Source organism: Lepus europaeus, chromosome 12 (assembly GCF_033115175.1).
Source record: "Lepus europaeus isolate LE1 chromosome 12, mLepTim1.pri, whole genome shotgun sequence".
Taxonomy (NCBI): Eukaryota; Metazoa; Chordata; class Mammalia; order Lagomorpha; family Leporidae; genus Lepus; species Lepus europaeus.
In genome coordinates this window covers 9,469,593-9,487,001 of record NC_084838.1, presented here as the reverse complement: position 1 = coordinate 9,487,001, position 17,409 = coordinate 9,469,593, and the positions used below count along the sequence as shown (strand labels likewise).

General features: G+C 65.0%; 1 protein-coding gene across 1 annotated transcript; it reads right to left on the bottom strand.

The window, feature by feature from the left end:
• Nucleotides 1–394: 394 nt before the first annotated feature.
• NR5A1 (nuclear receptor subfamily 5 group A member 1) lies at nucleotides 395–17,357 on the bottom strand. The gene is made up of 6 exons (XM_062206897.1): nucleotides 17,256–17,357; nucleotides 17,030–17,171; nucleotides 14,881–15,506; nucleotides 8,864–8,983; nucleotides 7,592–7,739; nucleotides 395–642 (listed from the first exon to the last, which is right to left on the bottom strand). Exons 1-6 carry the CDS (start codon nucleotides 17,355–17,357, stop codon nucleotides 395–397), a joined length of 1,386 nt encoding a protein of 461 aa, XP_062062881.1.
• Nucleotides 17,358–17,409: the final 52 nt, after the last annotated feature.

Here is a 17,409-nt window from a genome sequence, read left to right as displayed (position 1 = left end):
GGACCGGACGCGGTTCAGATCACGTGCCCAGCTTCTCCACTGCAGAAGTCACCCGGGCGGGTGAGAGGGGGCCGGGGGAGGAGCCCCGCCCACTCAGCAAACTCAGTTCTCCCCTCCCCCCAGGGGATGCGCAACTTGTCCCTGTCTCTGTTTCCAGAAGAGGGCCAAGGGATGACCTCTGCTGAGCCCCCCAAGGGGATTCCCAAACCTGCACTCGAGACTCCAGAACAGGCCGCTGGGATTTGGGGAGGAAGGGGGTGGTGGGCAGCCACCTCCAGGGCCCCGCCCATGCGCCCCCACCTTCCCAAACACACAGCTCCAGAGCGGGGGACGGGGCTCCCGGGGGGCCGGTGTAATAAAATAAACCATCTGGAGGGCGGGGCCGGCGCGGGGCTCAGGTCTGCTTGGCCTGCAGCATCTCGATGAGCAGGTTGTTGCGCGGCATCTCGTTGCCCAGGTGCTTGTGGTACAGGTACTCCTTGGCTTGCATGCTCAGGGCCCGCACCTCCACCAGGCACAGCAGCAGCTGCTGGAACTTGTCCCCGCAGTGCGGGTAGTGGCACAGGGTGTAGTCCAGCAGCGCGGCGTTGGCCTTCTCCTGCGCCTCTTTCACCAGGCTGTGGTTGTTCAGCAGCTTCACGTCTGGGAGGGGAGGAGCGCCGTCACTGGCTGGCACCGGCGCCACCTGCCCCGCCATCACCGACGACGCAGGCGTCGCCACCGCCTGCCACAAGCCCCCGTCACCACTGCCACCGTCCTCGGTGACAGGCATGGCCGCCACTACCGCCACAGCCACGCTGAGCTGCCACCAACACCGAACACGGCTGTCACAGCCACACCAGGCTCGACCGCCACTGTCAGCACCACAGTGGTGATCGCCAGGCTCCCCGCCACCCGCACCAGGAGTCCCGACTTTGCAAGGTGGCTGCAAGGTGCCAGGGTGTCGGCGTGCGGGGGGTGCTCAGCAGACCAGCGCCCTGCACAGCGCGAGTTAGGTAGCCATCACCGTTCTCCGACTTCCACCATGGCCACCATCGAACTAACACCGTCCCTGTCATCGCCATGGTCAAAACCACTCTGGCACCATCCTCCCCACAGCCATCGCCGTCGGCAGAACCAGCCTGAGCGGGGTGACCCCGTCAATGACAGGAGGTTGTAGCTCACGGCCGTGAGGCGTGAGGACTGGTGGCACTGTCCTACAGGACACTGGGACACAGGGCACTCTTGGGCCTGGCCCGTGACCAAGGAGGAGGCCCCGGCGCCCAGGGAGGCTCGGCCATGGGGCCACAGGGCACAAGGACGGGGTGTGATCACAGCAGCGATGTTCAGGTGGTGAGGAGGCGGCCACGAGCTGGCTGCACCCAGGGGAGCCCTGGGCAGCAGTCAGAAGCAATGGAGCAGACACAGCACAGAGCACATGGCCAGGAGCCAGGAGCCTCCTCCGGGTCCCCCACGCGGGTGCAGGGGCCCAAGGACTTGGGTCATCTCCTACTGCTTTCCCAGGCCATAGCAGAGAGCCGGATTGGAAGTGGAGCAGCCAGGACTCAAACCAGCGCCCATATGGTATGCCGGCACTGCAGACGGCGGCTTTACCCGCTACGCCACAGTGCCGGCCCCAGTGGACAGATCTTTCAAAGTGTGGGGCTGCGTGGAAAACACCACACAAAGAGGGAAGGTTCCAGATGCAGTGTGCAAGGCAGAGCCGAGCGCACACACAAAGCAGACACAGGAGGCAGAGCGGGGGCACCCAGAAGCTCTGCAAAGGCAAAGGCACGGTGCCCCGGGGAAGGCAGGGGAGGGAGACGGGCCCTGGGTGGCCCAGCGGGAGGGTGGGACTGACACGGCCCACGCCTGAGGCCCAGTGAAGAGACCAAGAATGAGATGTCTTTGGAGAGATGAAGATGGGGTTCGGATCCCAGCCGCCACTGCAGGGAGCAACGGGGTTGAGTTGCGGCCCCACCCTGGCTTCCTCCCCTACTGAGCCCCACACCCAGCTCAACACCCCCCCCCCCCCCCCGGTCAATGGTGATCCCCATCTCGCCCAGCCCTGCTGCTGCGGGGGAGTCGGCCGGGTGCAGCGCGCCTTTGCCCTAATCCCTGCTTAACACCCACTGCGCCAGGGCAGCTTGGCGCCCAAGGCAACCCTGATCCCCAGCCGCCCCCAGCGCGCCTGCCTAGGCCTGTGTTGTCCAAAGTCGGATTTAAGGAAACCCGAGCTGGGTCCAGGGCGTATGGCAGGGTCTGGCCTCCACTCCTGCCCCCGCCCCGCCCCTCCTCTTCCCTCCTGTAAGTGAGCCAGGGTCACTTTCTCCCACACCTCCTGAGGCTCACCACTGGCCCATGAGACCCCTTTGTGACAGAAAGAGGGCCCTCTTGTCCACGGAGATACAGCTGCATTTGAGCCCCGTGGCAGCTCTACTCCCTATCCTGGCTTGCTCCAGACACATTCAGAGGTCACCCCAGCTGCCTGGCCTCCTGAAGGCAAACCCCCATCCCAGGCCTGCCCCTCGCTGCTCCCTGGGGCTGGGCAAGTCTCCTGACAACTCATAATAGGAGGCTGGGGGTCTGCAAAAGGATCCGGACCGGCTCGAAGCTGGAAAGGGGCCTGGACGAAGCAGCTGGGCTGGGGGTGGGGGGACTGGCCAGGGGTGGGAGGGGGCTGGAGGACGGGAACTGGCTTTACCAGGATTTACTGTTCTCGGCTGCACCTAGCCAGGGACGCGGGGCGGGGCCCCGGGGGGCGGGGGCGGAGCAAGGGCTGGGTTTCAGGGGCAGCCCACGCCCCGGGCACTCCTCTGGCCTCTCAGAGGGCCGGGAGCCCCTCTGCCCCCTTCAGGCCGGCTACTGAGACCCGGCAGCTTCAGTCCAAGAGTCTGGCCCCAGCATCCTGGGCGCCCACCAGGCCCCGGCACCCAGCTTGGCCAATCCCCGCAGCCGGCCAGACAGGCAAGGAAGGACAGGCCGAGGTCAGAGAGTCGGGACAACGATGCCAGGGCCTGGATCCAAAGCCAGGTGTGAATCCTAATCGCAATCTTCCTGCCACGGGCGGGCGAGCAGCGTGGGGAGGCGGAGCAGCTATATGGGCGCAGGCTCCTGGGGGACCCGACCTCACGGGAAGTTCCGCCCAATCCAGCAGTCCGGAGAGCAGAGCAGACCCCTCCCTCCTCACTCGGCGCCTGGACGAGGCTCTTCCCTATGCCCCAGTCTCCAAGCAGGCTGAGAGGAAGTCTCCACCATGAACGATGTCCAGTGTCCCCCCAAGCACCTGCCCTGCTCGCTTGCCTCCGACACGAGAGCAAGGACTCCCCGCAAGCCTGGAGAGCCCACCCCTCCCCCTAATGTGCCAGGGCATCCAATCCCAGCTGGGTGGCCCTGGGCAAGTCACTTCCCGCTCCAAGCCTCAGCCTCCTGTCCCCAGCATCAGGGGGTGACCAAGGGTGCGACCTGATCCTCGGGTCCCCTCTGGGCCCCGAGTGCCTGCAGGATGGAGATGGACACCCAGAGCCGAGCCTGTGTCCCCCAAGCCCGCTCAGCTCCCGGCAGTCCTGGAGGTGGGAAGTGGGAGGTGGGAGGGGGCTGGGCGCCGGCACCCCCACCTCGGCGAGCAGCCCTTGCTAGCTCTGCGAAGCTGGGGGCTCCGGGATCTCAGAAAAGCCCCCTTTTCACGGTTTAATTGAATATTTGAATAATCCTTTCATTCCAGCGAGGCATAAAGAATGTTGTCCCAATAGCGGTGACTCAGGCAGGCGCCCCCGCGCACAATGGCCCCTGGAGTGGGGCTGCTATTCAGGCCGTCTTTTGTTGGCGCGGAGCAGTGGGTAAATTGCAAACGCTTAAGGGAATGCTGCCGCCGCCGCCTCAATGGGAATCAGGAAATCGAATGTTAGGTCAATCCATTAAGCTTCGATTAAGTCCTCTGCGGAACAATGCCAGCCGGGCCCATCTTCATAAACAGCGTGATTGCCAGGAGAGGCACTAATTTTAATTAAACCTCCTTACCTGCCTCTGTGCCGCCCGCCCGAGACAGCTATTTAGACGCCAAATGGCACCCTTACGCAGAGGCAGGCGAGGCGCGAGGCGCTGAGTGCTCCGGGGAGGGGCTGGGGGCGTCAGCCGTGAGCTCGGGCTGCCCGACCCAGGAGGTGCTGCCCGCCCGAAGGTGGCACCCTGCGCGCCAGCTGGGAGCACAGCAAAGGGGCGGTGCCCTGCAGGCCCCAGCTTCCCTTCCCACGCTGCTGGTCTGGGTGGGCTCATGGGAGGAGCCCTCCAGTCTGGACTCTGGGCTGTCACCCAGACCCGGTCTGGCCCCTGGCAGGGCTCCGTGCCCCCTGCCTAGCCTTTTCCCAGCAGGTGGCAGGGCCCAGATAACATGTCAATCTGATCCTGTTACGCCCTGCCTAAAATCCTTCCCAGGGAAGGTTCAAGACACTTGGCCTGGCATTCAAGGCCTCGCACAGCTCAGTTCCTGTCTGCCTCACCGGCTCCCTGTGCACCCGACTCCGCCCACACAGCACGCTGAACTTTCGGGATTCCCCATAACTTTTTAGCCAGGAATGACTTCAGCGCTGTTTGCTTTGTTTCACTCAGAACACTTCTATTCACACCGCAAGGGCCAGCAAGGAGACCTCTCCTCCAGGAAGTCTTCCCTGATATTCCCTAGAGTTGGTTTCTGTTCTTTGACCCAACACGATCATACAGGACTCCCTGGGCTCCTCTCCTGCCCTAGAACCGGCCTGAGGCAGGGCCAGGTTCCCCTGGCCCCTTCCTCCTGCCCCCTGACAGCCCCAGCCTCACCAGACCCCTAGCCTCTGCAGCCGCCCCAGCCAGACCCAGTGCCCAGAGATAAGCTCTGTAGGAGACACACAGCAGGTGCTGCAGAGGGGTCCAGTGACTCCCTGCACGCTCACTAACCGCACCGTGGGGGTGGGGGCGGTTCTCTCGTGACGTCAGCAAGGTGAGGGTTGTGATGACAACTCTACTGCTCAGAGACCGGAGGGACTCCCAAGAGGGTGCACGGCCAGACAGAGATTGAGAATCCAAGTCCCTCCCTAACAGCTGCCCCCCTCTGCCTGGCACTTGCGCATGCGCACACGCTTCCATGTATACACACATGCGTGCCCACGGCCCCCTGAAGCCTGCGCAGCCGAGCGCTGCAGTCTCTGTCCTGTCTCCCAGGCCTCAGCCACCCCCAGTAGAAAACGGGATGAAAGGTGCTGTGGTGTAGCGGGTTAAAGCCCCAGCCTGCAGCACCGGCATCCCATATGGGCACCGGTTCAAGTCCCGGCTGCTCCACTTCCCATCCAGCTCTCTGCTATGGCCTGGAAAGCCGCAGAAGATGGCCCAAGTCCTTGGGCCCCTGCACCCACATGGGAGACCCGGAGGAAGCTCCTGGCTCCTGGCTTCTGATGGGCTTAGCTCTGGCTGTTGCAGCTGTTTAGGGAGTGGGCCAGTGGATAAAAGACCTCTTTCTCTGTCTCTACCTCTCTGTCTGTAACTTTGCCTCCCAAAGAAAGAAAGAAAGAAAAGAAAATGGGATGAAAATTGGTGTGAAGGAGGGGCTGGGACCGCCTGGCCTGCACCTGGCCACACCCATTGGGAACCAAAAAGCAGGGTGGGGCCAGGCCTCGGCTCACTAGGCTAATCCTCCACCTGCGGCGCCAGCACCTCAGGTTCTAGTCCCGGTTGGGGTACCGGATTCTGTCCTGGTTGCTCCTCTTCCAGTCCAGCTCTCTGCTGTGGCCTGGGAGGACAGTGGAGGATGGCCCAGGTCCTTGGGCCCTGCACCTGCATGGGAGACCAGGAGGAAACACCTGGCTCCTGGCTTCTGATCGGTGCAGCACTGGCCGTGGCGGCCATTGAGGGGTGAACCAATGGAAGGAAGACCTTTCTCTCTGTCTCTCTCTCTCACTGTCCAACTCTGCCTGTCAAAAAAAAAAAAAAAAAAAAAAAGCAGGGTGCGCCCAGGTTTGCTGTCTGACCCTTGCACAAAGAGGAGTCTGGGGCTGACCATGGGTGGCGGCCAGAGCAGAGCTGCTGGCAGCCCTGAGCTTTCGTGGGAAGAGGGACTGGGGGCTGAGGCTGTGTCTGGCTCTTTAGGGGCACCCCCTTGGTGGCTTCGTAATGGCAGCGAGGTCAAGAACTGTCACCTTGCCGACTGCTGACCCCCAGGAGCCCACACTCCGGCTCTGTCTCCCAGCACCGCCCGTGCCCCCAAGCCCTTGTGTCCCCACACTTCCCGGTCACCCCGTCACCTGTACTCTTCACACGACACAGCACACAGAAAGCAAGCGTCACGCAGAAGTCCACGTCTACACACGCAGCGTGCGCACAGCCACGTGCATCGAGAGCTGGACACGCCCGTACTCCCCAGCCCCAGCCCCTTTAGCCCTCAGAAACAAGGTAGGGGGAGGGTCGGCCGGAGGCGGAGGCCAGGGAGCTGCCGCAGCCTGGCCTGGCCTCTGATGGGCCTCCGAGAACCGCAGGCCACTCCTAACCCCGTGCCCTGCTGCTGCAGGGCCCCGCTGCTGTCCCGAGAGGAGCAGACGCCCCCTGGCTGCCAGCCTGCCCGGCAGTCAGGAGACCCAGACCACTGCTCCCAGGCGCATCCGTGGCAGACGCCCCCACCGCCGCCTGGACACATGGCGCCCCACATTTCACTCATCAGCCCCCTCTGGCAGGCGCACCCCTGCCGGACTGCGGCTGTCACACTGACCACCACAGAGACGTTCAGCGCTGCCCCTCCCACAGGGCGCCATGCTCATCCCCTGCCACACCCTTCCATCCCGCCTGCAAACTCCTACTCCCCCAAGACCCTGCCCAGATGTCCCTCTTCCAGGAAGCCTGCCCTGGGTCCCCGAGCCTCATCCTCTCTCTGCCCAGTCCTCACGGCCAGGACTACCCATCTCCCTCCCGACAGAGAGCTGCTGGAAGCAAGGAGCCCGCCCGTGTGCCGGGTGTCACCGGGCACCGGCGGGGCAGCAGGGCTATTTTGCTGGCTCCTGGGAGCCCAGGATGCAGGCTGAGCCGCTGGGGCCGGGCTGGGCGCACACTCCGCCCTGGCCCGCATCAGTCCTGCTGGCTGGGATCGCTTTTTCTCCTCCACAGAAGCAGCCCGCAGGTGGGGACTTGGGGTCCTCTCTGCTCCTGGCGTGTCCCCGGCACCTCGCAGAGCACACACTCGGCAAATGTTTATGGGATGAGCCAACGAACGGGCAAATGGGTCTGGGCCCGAAAGAGCTCCAGGTCAGAACCTGGGCCTCGATGGTTCGGGAATTAAGAAAAACCAGGTGCGCAGGGCAGGAGCTGAGGACAGAGAGCCCTAACTCCATGGCTTTTCCTGCGGGGGGCGGGGCGGGAGCCAAGCACCTCCCACACCCTCAGAAGGGGTCCCTGCCCTACAAGGGGGGCATCTTCCTGCTTTACATCCCGAGAAGCCCCGCTCCAGAGGGGAAGCAGCCCCCATTTCGGGAGCCAGGCACACGCTCGGCCACTGGGGAGGGGTCCCTGCCCCGCCCGGGCCCATCCTGGCCACTTTGCTGGGCCTCCCCTACCCGGCTGCCGCCCCCGCCCCCGCCCCCTGGGCCCCACTCACCCAGGCTGAAGAGGATGAGGAACTTGAGGCAGACGAACTCCTGGCGGTCCAACTGCAGCGCGTGCAGCTGCAGCACCAGCTCCTGCGCCCGCAGCACCAGGCTGTGCAGCAGGGAGCCCGCCTGCGCGGCCACCGTGCTCAGCTCCACCTGCGCACGCCAGAGGGCCCCGGTCAGGGCGAAGACATGGGCCAAAGGGCACAGGGCGTGAAGCCCCCATCTGGGATTCAGGGGAGAGGGCACGGATGGGCGGAGCCAGGCGGGTCAGGCGTGCCCGACCTGGGAGCTGAGCGGGGTGCCTGCAGGGCCCTATAGTAAAGCCCCCTCAGCCCAGACGTGCCAAGCTGTGCAGCCCCCTGCAGCAAGTGCCACCTCAGGCTGGGAGCAGGCAGCAGGGGGAGAGCAGGTGTGGCTGGGGACACACGGGCACGTCCACAGGTCACCCAGGGTGGCCACGCTCACACACACAGGCCATGCCAGCGTGTTCACAGGGTCCACTCGTGCACACACACACACATGTTCTGATCACATTGAGTAACGCAGACACACCCACGCCCCTGTGTGTTCACAGCCACATGGTCCACACCTACCCACAGGGACACCCACGGCCCCGGGTCACCCCCTATGGCCCAGCATTCCCTGTCCCCCTGCTGGCCTGAGTCAGCAGGGTGGGAACTGAGAATGAGGACAGAAGGGCCGGGGGGCGGCAGGTGGGGGGAGCAGAGCCTCGGGCCCCAACCTCCCTGCCTGCCAGCACCCATGGAGCCTGCTGCCCCCACCATGTCCACTCCAGGAGCGATGCTCCCGCCCCCGGGCTGAGCCCTCACCTCCCCCTCCTCCTCCCATCTCCTCCCTGAAGGCGCCCCCACCAGGCCCCAGCTGCCCGCACCACCGCCGGCTGCGTCCCTCCTGTGAACCCCCGCCCTGCTCCCAGCCCTGTTGCCCAGCTGCAAAGGGCAGACTCTGAGCTCTGTGGAGTCCTCTGCCCATTCATTCCGGCTCTCACACACGCGATCACTCATTCAGGACTTAGAGCCTGGGAGGTCTTGCCCATGAGCCCCGTGCCAGCGGCCCGAGGAGCCTCACCTCCGCCACGTCCCCAGCAGCAGTGCCGGATGTTCTGCCACTACGGACCCCCTCCCCGAGCCCCCTGCCGCCTTCCTTCTTTCCCACGGATCCTGCTGCACCCCAGTGCCCTGCCATGCCCTCGGAGAGCCTCTCCGATCACCCCCTGCCCCCCACTGCTCCCCTCAGGCCAGGGCCGGGGCGGTCACCTCCTGCCCGGTGACCAGCAGGATGCTGCCCTCCTTGCCGTACTGGATCTGGCGGTAGACGTGGTCAAACACCAGCAGCTCACTCCAGCAGTTCTGTAGCAGGGTCATCTGGTCGGCCACCTGCAAGGAAGCCGCACACGGGCTCTGCCATCCAGCCAGGGCCGGACCTGCCCCCCCACCGCCCCCAACCCTCGGGTCAGAGGTCATGGGGCGTGCGACCCCATTTGCCCCCCTGTGAGGTCATCCAAGTGGGGCGGGGCCCTGCCCAGGCACTCGGGGCCCCGCCTCTGCCTTTTACAAGTTCCAGAACTTTCCTGTGCCTCCACGTTCTCATCTGTCAAATGGACAGAGCACTTCACTGGCCAGGCACAAAGTTAGCACCCAGTAAGTGTCAGTGGCTGGCGGCCACGAGGGTGCTCTGGGAAGGCCCTTCTGATGCCAGGCGGGATGCCGTCCGTGATGGGCTTGGGGTCAGCCCCCAGGCAAGGCAGGAGCCAGGCCCCGGGAAGAAAGGAGGACCTGCTGGCTGTGGGTGGCGATGGTCTGACCTGCAGCCAGAACATAACAGCACCACGGGCAGCTTCCCAACGCCCAGGCCCTGGGCACAGGGCAGGGTCGGCCGCTGGGATGTCCTCCCGCACTGCAGCCCAGCTGGAGTGGTGCCCTTGACAATGGCGCACGGGCCTGAGAACCGCGTGAAGCCAGAGTCAGGAAGCCCAGGCCCCGGCCCCCATTTCTTTTTCAGGTAAAGAAGCTGCCTCCTCCTGGGGCCGGCGCTGTGGCACAGCGGGTTAAGCTGCCTCTTGTAACACCGGCATCTCATATCAGAGCGCCAGTTCGAGTCCCAGGTGCTCCCCTTGTGATCCAGCTCTCTGTTAAATACTTCTGGAAAAGCAACGGAGGATGGCCCAAGGGCTTGGGCCCCTGCCACCCACTTGGGAGACCTGGATGGAGCTCCTGGCTCCTGGCTTCAGCCTGGCCCAGCCCTGGCCATTGTGACCATTTGGGCAGAGCAAAAGCAGATGGAAACTCTCTCCATCTCTCGCTCTCTCACACTCTCTGTGTCATGCTGCCTTTCAAATAAATAAATCTTTAAAAAAAATAAACAAAATCTGCCTCCCGGAGCGGGTGAGGGATTCTCCTGGGGTCACCCAGAGGCGGGCCAGGCCCAAGCCACGCATACAGTCTTCAGGAAGACGAGCAGCCCACTGGGCACGCAGTCCATACCCAGCCCCTCTTAGCAGCCACGGCGTCTCAGCCCCGGGCTGCACCGCAGGGGCCGCCGGGACACCATCCTGGGTGGTAAACCAGACCATGACCCCTGCGTCTCCCAGGTCCCGGGGGGCCACCAGAGTTGTTACGTCATGGTGAGAAGAAACCGGGCACACGGAGTCACGTAACCCGCCCACGGACTCAGCTCCATCTGGTTCCCACCAGCACTCCTAACGGCTAGGTGTGGAGGCAGCGCCGGCCCCACCGCCGGCCCCAGTCTCCTGTAGGCTCCTGCTGCCTCCATGCAGCCCTCTCCGAGCCCGGGCATCTGGAATATACCCCGGCCTTCCGGGGACCCGTAAGGCAAGGGGAGGTAGGACCGGCATCTGGCGCATTGCCAGGCCCCTAGCAGAAGGCCAGCGAGCGGCTGATGGACAAATTTGTGCTCCCCAAGATCCATGCTGAGATCAGAGAAGCGCCTGCTGAGGAGGGGCCTAAGGGAGGTCCTGTCCCCCAGGGGGAGCAGCCCCCCACTCCCCTCCTCTCTGCAGCCTCTGTCCTCAGGCAGAGACGGGGGAGCGACAAGGAGCAAGCGAGCAGTTGGACAGCCGGCTCCTGCAGGCTCGCCCACCACCCCTGCCCAGCGCCCGCCCTGCGATCACTGCCTCCCGCTCCCTTCCCCACCCCATCTCAGGATCAGCAGCCCACACACCTCCCTCCACCTGGAAACCATCCCCGACGGGACCCCCAGGCTCAGCCCCCACCAGCCCTGGACCCCAGAGGCATCCCTCCTGCTCTCTCTCAGGCACAAGGCCCTGCTGTGCCCCGGCTGGTCTCCCCGTCAGCGTCCAAGGAGGGAGGCAGGCTGGGGGCACCCCGTGAGCAGGCAGTGTCTCCGGCACAGCTCAGGACGTCTCACCGGAGTCCCATCGGCATTCTGCCCATGTTCCAGATGGGCACACTGACGCTTGAAGGGAACACATAGGGAGCCGGCTCTGCTCACCTGCCCCCTCCTCCTGTCTTCAGGAGGAGGCCCAGGTAGGAGGGTGCCTGCAGGAAAACTCAGGCTCACCTTGGGCAAGGCAGCCGGAGGCTGTGGGCCAAGATTAAAGGAACAAGGGGGCTGGGGTGGAAGACACGAGATAAGGGGGAGAATTAGGAGATAAGGCAGCTGAGCTACAGAGGGGGTCACGGTGACCTGACTGTCCCAGCCCTGGGAGCAGAGTCTGTGCCCAGACTTCTGGCTGGGGAGGGGGCAGCCCATGCGGTGGGGCTGCCCGGGTAGCGGGCCACAGAGATGCCACGTGGTGGTGGTGCGGGCGCTGGCGCCATGCCCCGCGTTCAAGTCCTCCTCCACCCTCGTTTCCTGCTCTGTGAAATTTCCTCCCGCTTCTGGTTAAGGAAAGAAGGCGCACGCGCCGCCACTGGCAGGGGGCTGGGGGCTGCGCCAGCCCCGCTCCCACCTACCCTGTGGCCGAGCCCTTTCCTGCCGGACTAGGCACCCACCTCCGACGCTGGATGGACAGACGGCCCCGTCAAATCACCAGACTCCCAAACAGCGCCATGCACAAGCACACGCATGCACGCAGCTCACACACACACACACACACACACCCTTCATTTAAAAGCAAACCCGAGCCGTGGCTCCAGCTCCTCTGAGCGAGAAAGCAGGTGTCTGGGAGGCCCACTTAACCCAAGAGGGTGCCTTTCACAACCCGGACTTCTCCCTAAACCAAGGCTCCGCCCTCCTCTACCTAGGCCTTCCCCAGGGAACAAGGACGTGTGCAGTGAGGGGCCCAGGACCCCTGCCAGCCGGGCCCCCTCCTCACCCCCGTGTCTGGCTGAGCGGCCACAAATCTCCCTGGAGCCTTGACACGGGGCAGCCCGCCGGGGCGCGGGGGTATTTATGGGTGCCGCTTGACCTCCCTGCCCGCAGGCCCCCGCCCGGGCCCCGGGCCGAAGGCCAGCGGGTGCCGTAACTCTCTGGGGGCTGACCCGCCACGGGCTGGCCATGGTGCTGTCCCGGCCGAGTGGTCGCCAGGCCATCATTTGTCACCCGGGACTGACAGTGAAGCCATCTAGTTGAGCGAGTCAATCTGTTCCCCTGGGGCCTCGGAGCCGGGCTGGGGAGGGGAACTGACGTCACAGTGGGTCATCAGGCCCCTGGGCGCCCCCTCCCAGGTGTCCTGCCCAGGAAGTGGCCACACCGAGGGGCTCCGGACAGCCTGCTCTTCCTGCCCGGGCCGCCACAAGCCTGGCTAGGGAACACGGAACGGCTGCGGGGAGCAGAGAGGGAGGCGGCACGGCCCTAGGTGTGGGCACTACTTGAACGCCTCCCATCCATCGATGAGGAAACCCAGGGGCAGGGGGTGAAGTCACTTCCCACTGGCAGGCCGCGGTGACGCTGGTCCTTTGCTGCTGTGCCAGTGACAGATCTAAAGGCGGTGACTGTGTGCCATGGAAGTGGAGACTCAGGGACGGCCTCTGAGCTGGGGGACGAGGGCCCTGGTGTTGGGGTCGGGAGGGGCAGCGGCGCCATGTCATGGTGGGTTAAGCAGCTGCCTGCAGCACCGGCATCCCATATGGACTCCGGTTCAAGTCCCGGCGGCTCCACTTCCCATCCAGCTCCCAGCTGATGCACCTGGGACAGCAGTGGAGGATGGCCCAAGTCCTTGGGCCCCTGCACCCACATGGGAGACCCGGAAGAAGCTCCTGGCTCCTGGCTTCAGCATGGCCCTTCTGTGGCTATTGCAGCCATTTGGGGAGTGAACCAGCAGATAGATCTCTCTCTCTCTCTCTGGTCCCCAACACCAATAACTGTGCCTTTCAAATAAAAATAAGTAAATCTTTAAAAAAAAAAAAAAACACAGGGTACCTGGTGCTGAGTCGGACGCCTCTGGGCTCCGGGCAGGCTGACCATGCAGCCGAGCCCCCCGCCTCTGCATGAGCGGCAGGAAGCCACAGGCTGGGCGGTGGGAGCGAGACTCTCCCCACCCAGCCCCAGCAGGCTGCCTGTCCCCCACGCTGACGGGCCCACTCCTGGTGGAAGCTCTGCTTCGTGAAGCACCCGGAAATCCCTGCACACACGAGGCGACGGCAGCCTAGGCTGCTCCCACTGCCTGCAGTGCCACTGGCTGCCCCGCTGGCTCCTTTGGTCCCCTGGGGGCCGCACATGTCTCCTTGATGTCCCCAGTGCCCAGCCCCAGGGCTGCCCCACCCTCAGAGCCAGAGAGCCCTGCCTTCTGTCCTGGGAGGGTCCACCCGGAGGTGGGGTCCACCCGGAGGTGGGGCGCTGGACGGCCAGCCCCGAGGGACAACAGGGCCACTCAGTTCTGTCCTCGGTTTACTACAGCCTCGTCCGGGACTTTGCGATCAGATCCAGCCTGCCCCCCTCCCCACATGGCTGCCAGGTGAGGTGCGAGGCGCCGGGCTGGTGCTTGTCTGCAAGGGTCCTTTACCAAGGTGGGGGTGGCGGGGCGCGTCCTGGGCTGTGCTCAGAGGCTCTGGGGAGGGGAAGCAGGAAGGTTTGGACCACAGAGAAGCCAGAAGCAGGAAAAAACACTCAGCGGAGCTGGGACAAAAGCCCCTCCCATCCTGCGTGCAGGCCCCCGGAGAGCAGGAAGGCGGCCAGAGGAAGTGCCCCGCCCCTGGATCCAGGGTTCTGGAAGGCTGGAAATGCTCTGCCCCTCCCCCTCTGCACAGGGGGCTCATGGGAAATCTGAAGGACTTGGGCTCGGCATCCCTGCCAGGGCCTCCAGCCACAGGTGACAGCAGGTGAGAGCATCCAAGGCCCTGCCCCTCGCCCCTGCAGGAGGCCAGTCCAGAGGGGCCGGAGAGAGCAGCTGGCCTCGGGCAGGCCTGGGTCAGCCCCAGGCCCAGCCTCCTGCTGCCCCCTGCATGCACAGTGCCCACGCCCCACCACGTTTCCCCTCCATGCCAGCCGGGGCAGGCAGTGCCCCGGGCCCATCCGGCCACATGGCCCTGGAGGAAGCCCGGGCCTGAATGGCGTCAGTGCTGACAATGCTGCTCAAGGCTGCCGTGGCCCTAGCACCGAGGGCAACGGGCCCTGCTACTTACAGTCAGCCCCAGAGCGGTCAGGGGGGCCAGTCTGGAAAGAGCAACCCCCAAAGACTGGGGCTACAGGAGGGGGATGAGCCTTGAACAGGCTCGAGGGGCCTCTGGGGAGGCTCAAGGGGAGCCAGGGCACGAGGGGGGCCTCAGGCCTTTCACACGCTGAGGCCAATGACTGGGAAGTTCTTCCCTATGTCTGGCCTCGGTTTCTCCTGCTGCGTTTCTGCTTCCTTTAGCCCCAGCTACCTCAACCGAGGGGAAATGAGTCCACAGAGGAAGGCGAGGTTGCCTGGGAAGATCCGTGGCAGCCCTGGAATCCCCCTCCTCCTCTCCCGCCTAGCTCCCCTGCGCGCACACACACACATGCACACACACGCATGCCAACACATACCTCCACCATACACACGGGATCCTCGGGCAGAAGGGGACAGACCCACACACAGCCCAAGCTCAGAGGTACTAGCATTGGAGGACACGATGGGCTGGGCTCTTGGGAACAAGACCACGTCCCAGGGACTCACGTGGTCCTTCGAGGGAGCCCAGGGTCTCAGAGGAGACAGAAATGCTGTGAGTGACCCAGGGGGGGGAAGAGAGAAGCAGACAGAAGTGGCTGGGGAGGCAGAGGCCCTCACAGACAGAGGAGAGGGAGGCAGTGGGGGCTGGCGCGGCCGCCCTGCCCCCAGACCGCCTGAAGCCACTGGGCGGGGCGGCCCCCGGAGGGAGGAGGGACTCACCTCGAGTTCTTTGAAGACCATGCACCTGCGCGCCCAGTCCACGATGGAGATGAAGGTCTGGTCCGCCATCCTGCACAGGAGGCCGAAGGGCGCGGGCTGCTCGGGGCGGCCCTTGGCCGGGTCCTGCAGGCAGCCCACGATGCGTGCGCGCACCTGGTCCTCATCCGGCTCCAGCTGCAGCAGCTGCAGGATGAGCTCGGGCACCCCAGGGCCCCCGGAGAAGGGCTCCGGGTAGTTGTAGGGCGGCCCAGGCTGTGGGGGACTGGCATAAGGCTCCGGGTATTCGGACTTGATGGTGCGGCCAGGGAAGCTGGGGTAGAGGTAGCCGGCCAGTGGCCCATGGGCCCCGGGCACGGCCATGGGCAGCGCCGGGGCCCCAAAGTCGCCCAGTGGCCCAGCGGGCGGACCCGGGGCCAGGCCCTTGGGCTCCGATGCGTGCAGGTTGGGGGGCAGCATGTAGTCCGGGGGAGGTGGGGGAGGGGGAGGCACCCCCATCGGGGGCCCAGTCTCCAGCTTGAAGCCATTGGCCCGAATCTGCGCCTTCTTCTGCTGCTTCAGAGCCCGGTCCCGCTTGTACATGGGCCCAAACTTGTTCCGGCCGCCCCGCATGCGGTCGGCGCGCACAGCTGTGGACAGGGGCAGAGGGTCAGGCTCAGCCTCCACACCACCTTCCACTGCCCTTACCACAGACCCTGGGCTCACAGCACACACTAGGTCACTGCTACGATCACTACTACGATCACTACCCACCGGCGTCAGTCTCCTTAACCAGGCACCTCCAGGAAGTATTCCGGGATTCACCCCCATGCGGAACCTACTGTCCCAGCCCCTGATATCCTGCCCAGCCTTTTCATGCTGAGTGTATTGCACTCTGTGCCCCAGGCCGAGAGCTCCTGGGCGCTCGGCTCTGGGCTCTGGTGCCCAGCACAGGGCCTGGCAGGGAGATGGCAACAGGAAGGGGCCCCGGTCAGCCTTGTTCACATCCGGGTACTCGGCGACCAGAGGCTGGACCGACCGCCCTCTTGCCTCGAACACTGCCTTCCACTCTGAAGCTGACTTTAGGGCTTGCTGGGGCTCTGTGCTGGGGGAGGAGGGGACCTCTCTTGCTGACCAGATGTTCCTTGGGCTGGCCAAGAATGTGTCACCAGCCAGACCCAACAGGTGCATCTCTGCAGCTGGAGTGTGGCCCCTGCCCCTGTGCAAACAGGACCCCACCCTGAGCTCGGGGAGAAGGAAGAGAGCGGGGGACGAGCAGGGATGGTGGTGAGGGAGCAGACAGCAGGGTCCCGCCCCCCCCCTCCCGGGACCTGGAGCTAGGATGTGGGCTCGGGGACAGGGCAGGACAGCCCCCTCCCGTGCGGGACCCCTCCTCTAGGTGGCAGGCCCGTGTGGGCTGCAGCTCTTGAGCCCCAGGAGCCTTCTATGCCGTTCTAAAGCTTTAGCCGACAGCTGCCTGCTCGGCGCACAGCCCGGCTGGGGCCAGCGGGGTGCAAGCCGAGAGAGCTCCAGTCCCTACACTGAGAGCGGGGGCTGCGGGCAGGCAGGCGAGGCGGGCCTGGGTCCGCCGCCGGCAATCACTCCCCACTCCCAGCCCTCCCAGGGCCTGGCTGAGAGCACGTGGGGGAGGAATGTCTCCTGCGCAGTAAAAGGACTGGGTGACGCTGCAGATGGCTGGACGGACAAAAGATGGGCTGGCCAGGGACCGTGGGCAGAGAACAGCAGAAAGGACCATGATGACAATACTGGCGATGGCCAGGTACCGCCTGCCGGGCTGGCCCTCTGGTCACTGTGAAGCAGGCCAATCCTAACACTAGCCCTGGGGGTAGCGGGGTGGGCGGTGGGTCCTGCTACTGTAAGCCCATTTTCCAGATGGGGCAGCTTAGAGAGGTAAGGAACTTGCCTGATGCCAGCTGGCCCATTAGTGGGGGCACCAGGAGGGGAACTGGCCGAGGCCATGAAAGCCTTGGTGCTGGGTACCCGCGGCTGGGGATGGGGGTGGGTGGCTCTGCAGCCGCTAGGCTGGCCCTCCGCAGGCCCGGGGCCCACACCCGCCCGGCAGTGGGGCTCCCCCTCGGGCCCTCGCTCAGCGCCACCCCACCCCCACCGCTCGGCCGCGGGAGTGGGGCCCCCGAGGCCCGCGGGCGCGCACCTTCCAGGCGCATCCCCACCGTCAGGCACTTCTGGAAGCGGCAGAAGGGACAGCGCTTGCGCTGCGTCTTGTCGATCTTGCAGCTCCGGCTCTCGGTGCACGTGTAGTGCTTGTTGTTCTGCACCGTGCGTTTGAAGAAGCCCTGCGGGACAGGGGAGTGAGCGCGGGCCCCCGGGTACCGCCCGCTCCCGCTCCCCGCCGCTCCCCGGCCCCCGGCCCGCCTCACCTTGCAGCTCTCGCACGTGAGCAGCCCGTAGTGGTAGCCGGACACCTTGTCCCCGCACACGGGGCACAGCTCGTCCAGGTCCTCGTCGTACGAATAGTCCATGCCCGCCGCGTCCGCCTGCGGAGGGAGGAGCGGGTCACTGCGGGCGCTGGGC

What these genes read in the sequence shown, in the direction of transcription:
- NR5A1 (XM_062206897.1), bottom strand. Translation starts at nt 17,357, where the DNA reads ATGGACTATTCGTACGACGAGGACCTGGACGAGCTGTGCCCCGTGTGC. An exon ending in GGTGGGGATGCGCCTGGAAG is followed by an intron (nt 15,507 to 17,029) that starts GTGCGCGCCCGC and finishes CCCTGTCCACAG; the next exon opens with CTGTGCGCGCCGACCGCATG. An exon ending in TGCTGGTCACCGGGCAGGAG is followed by an intron (nt 7,740 to 8,863) that starts GTGACCGCCCCG and finishes TGGCGTGCGCAG; the next exon opens with GTGGAGCTGAGCACGGTGGC.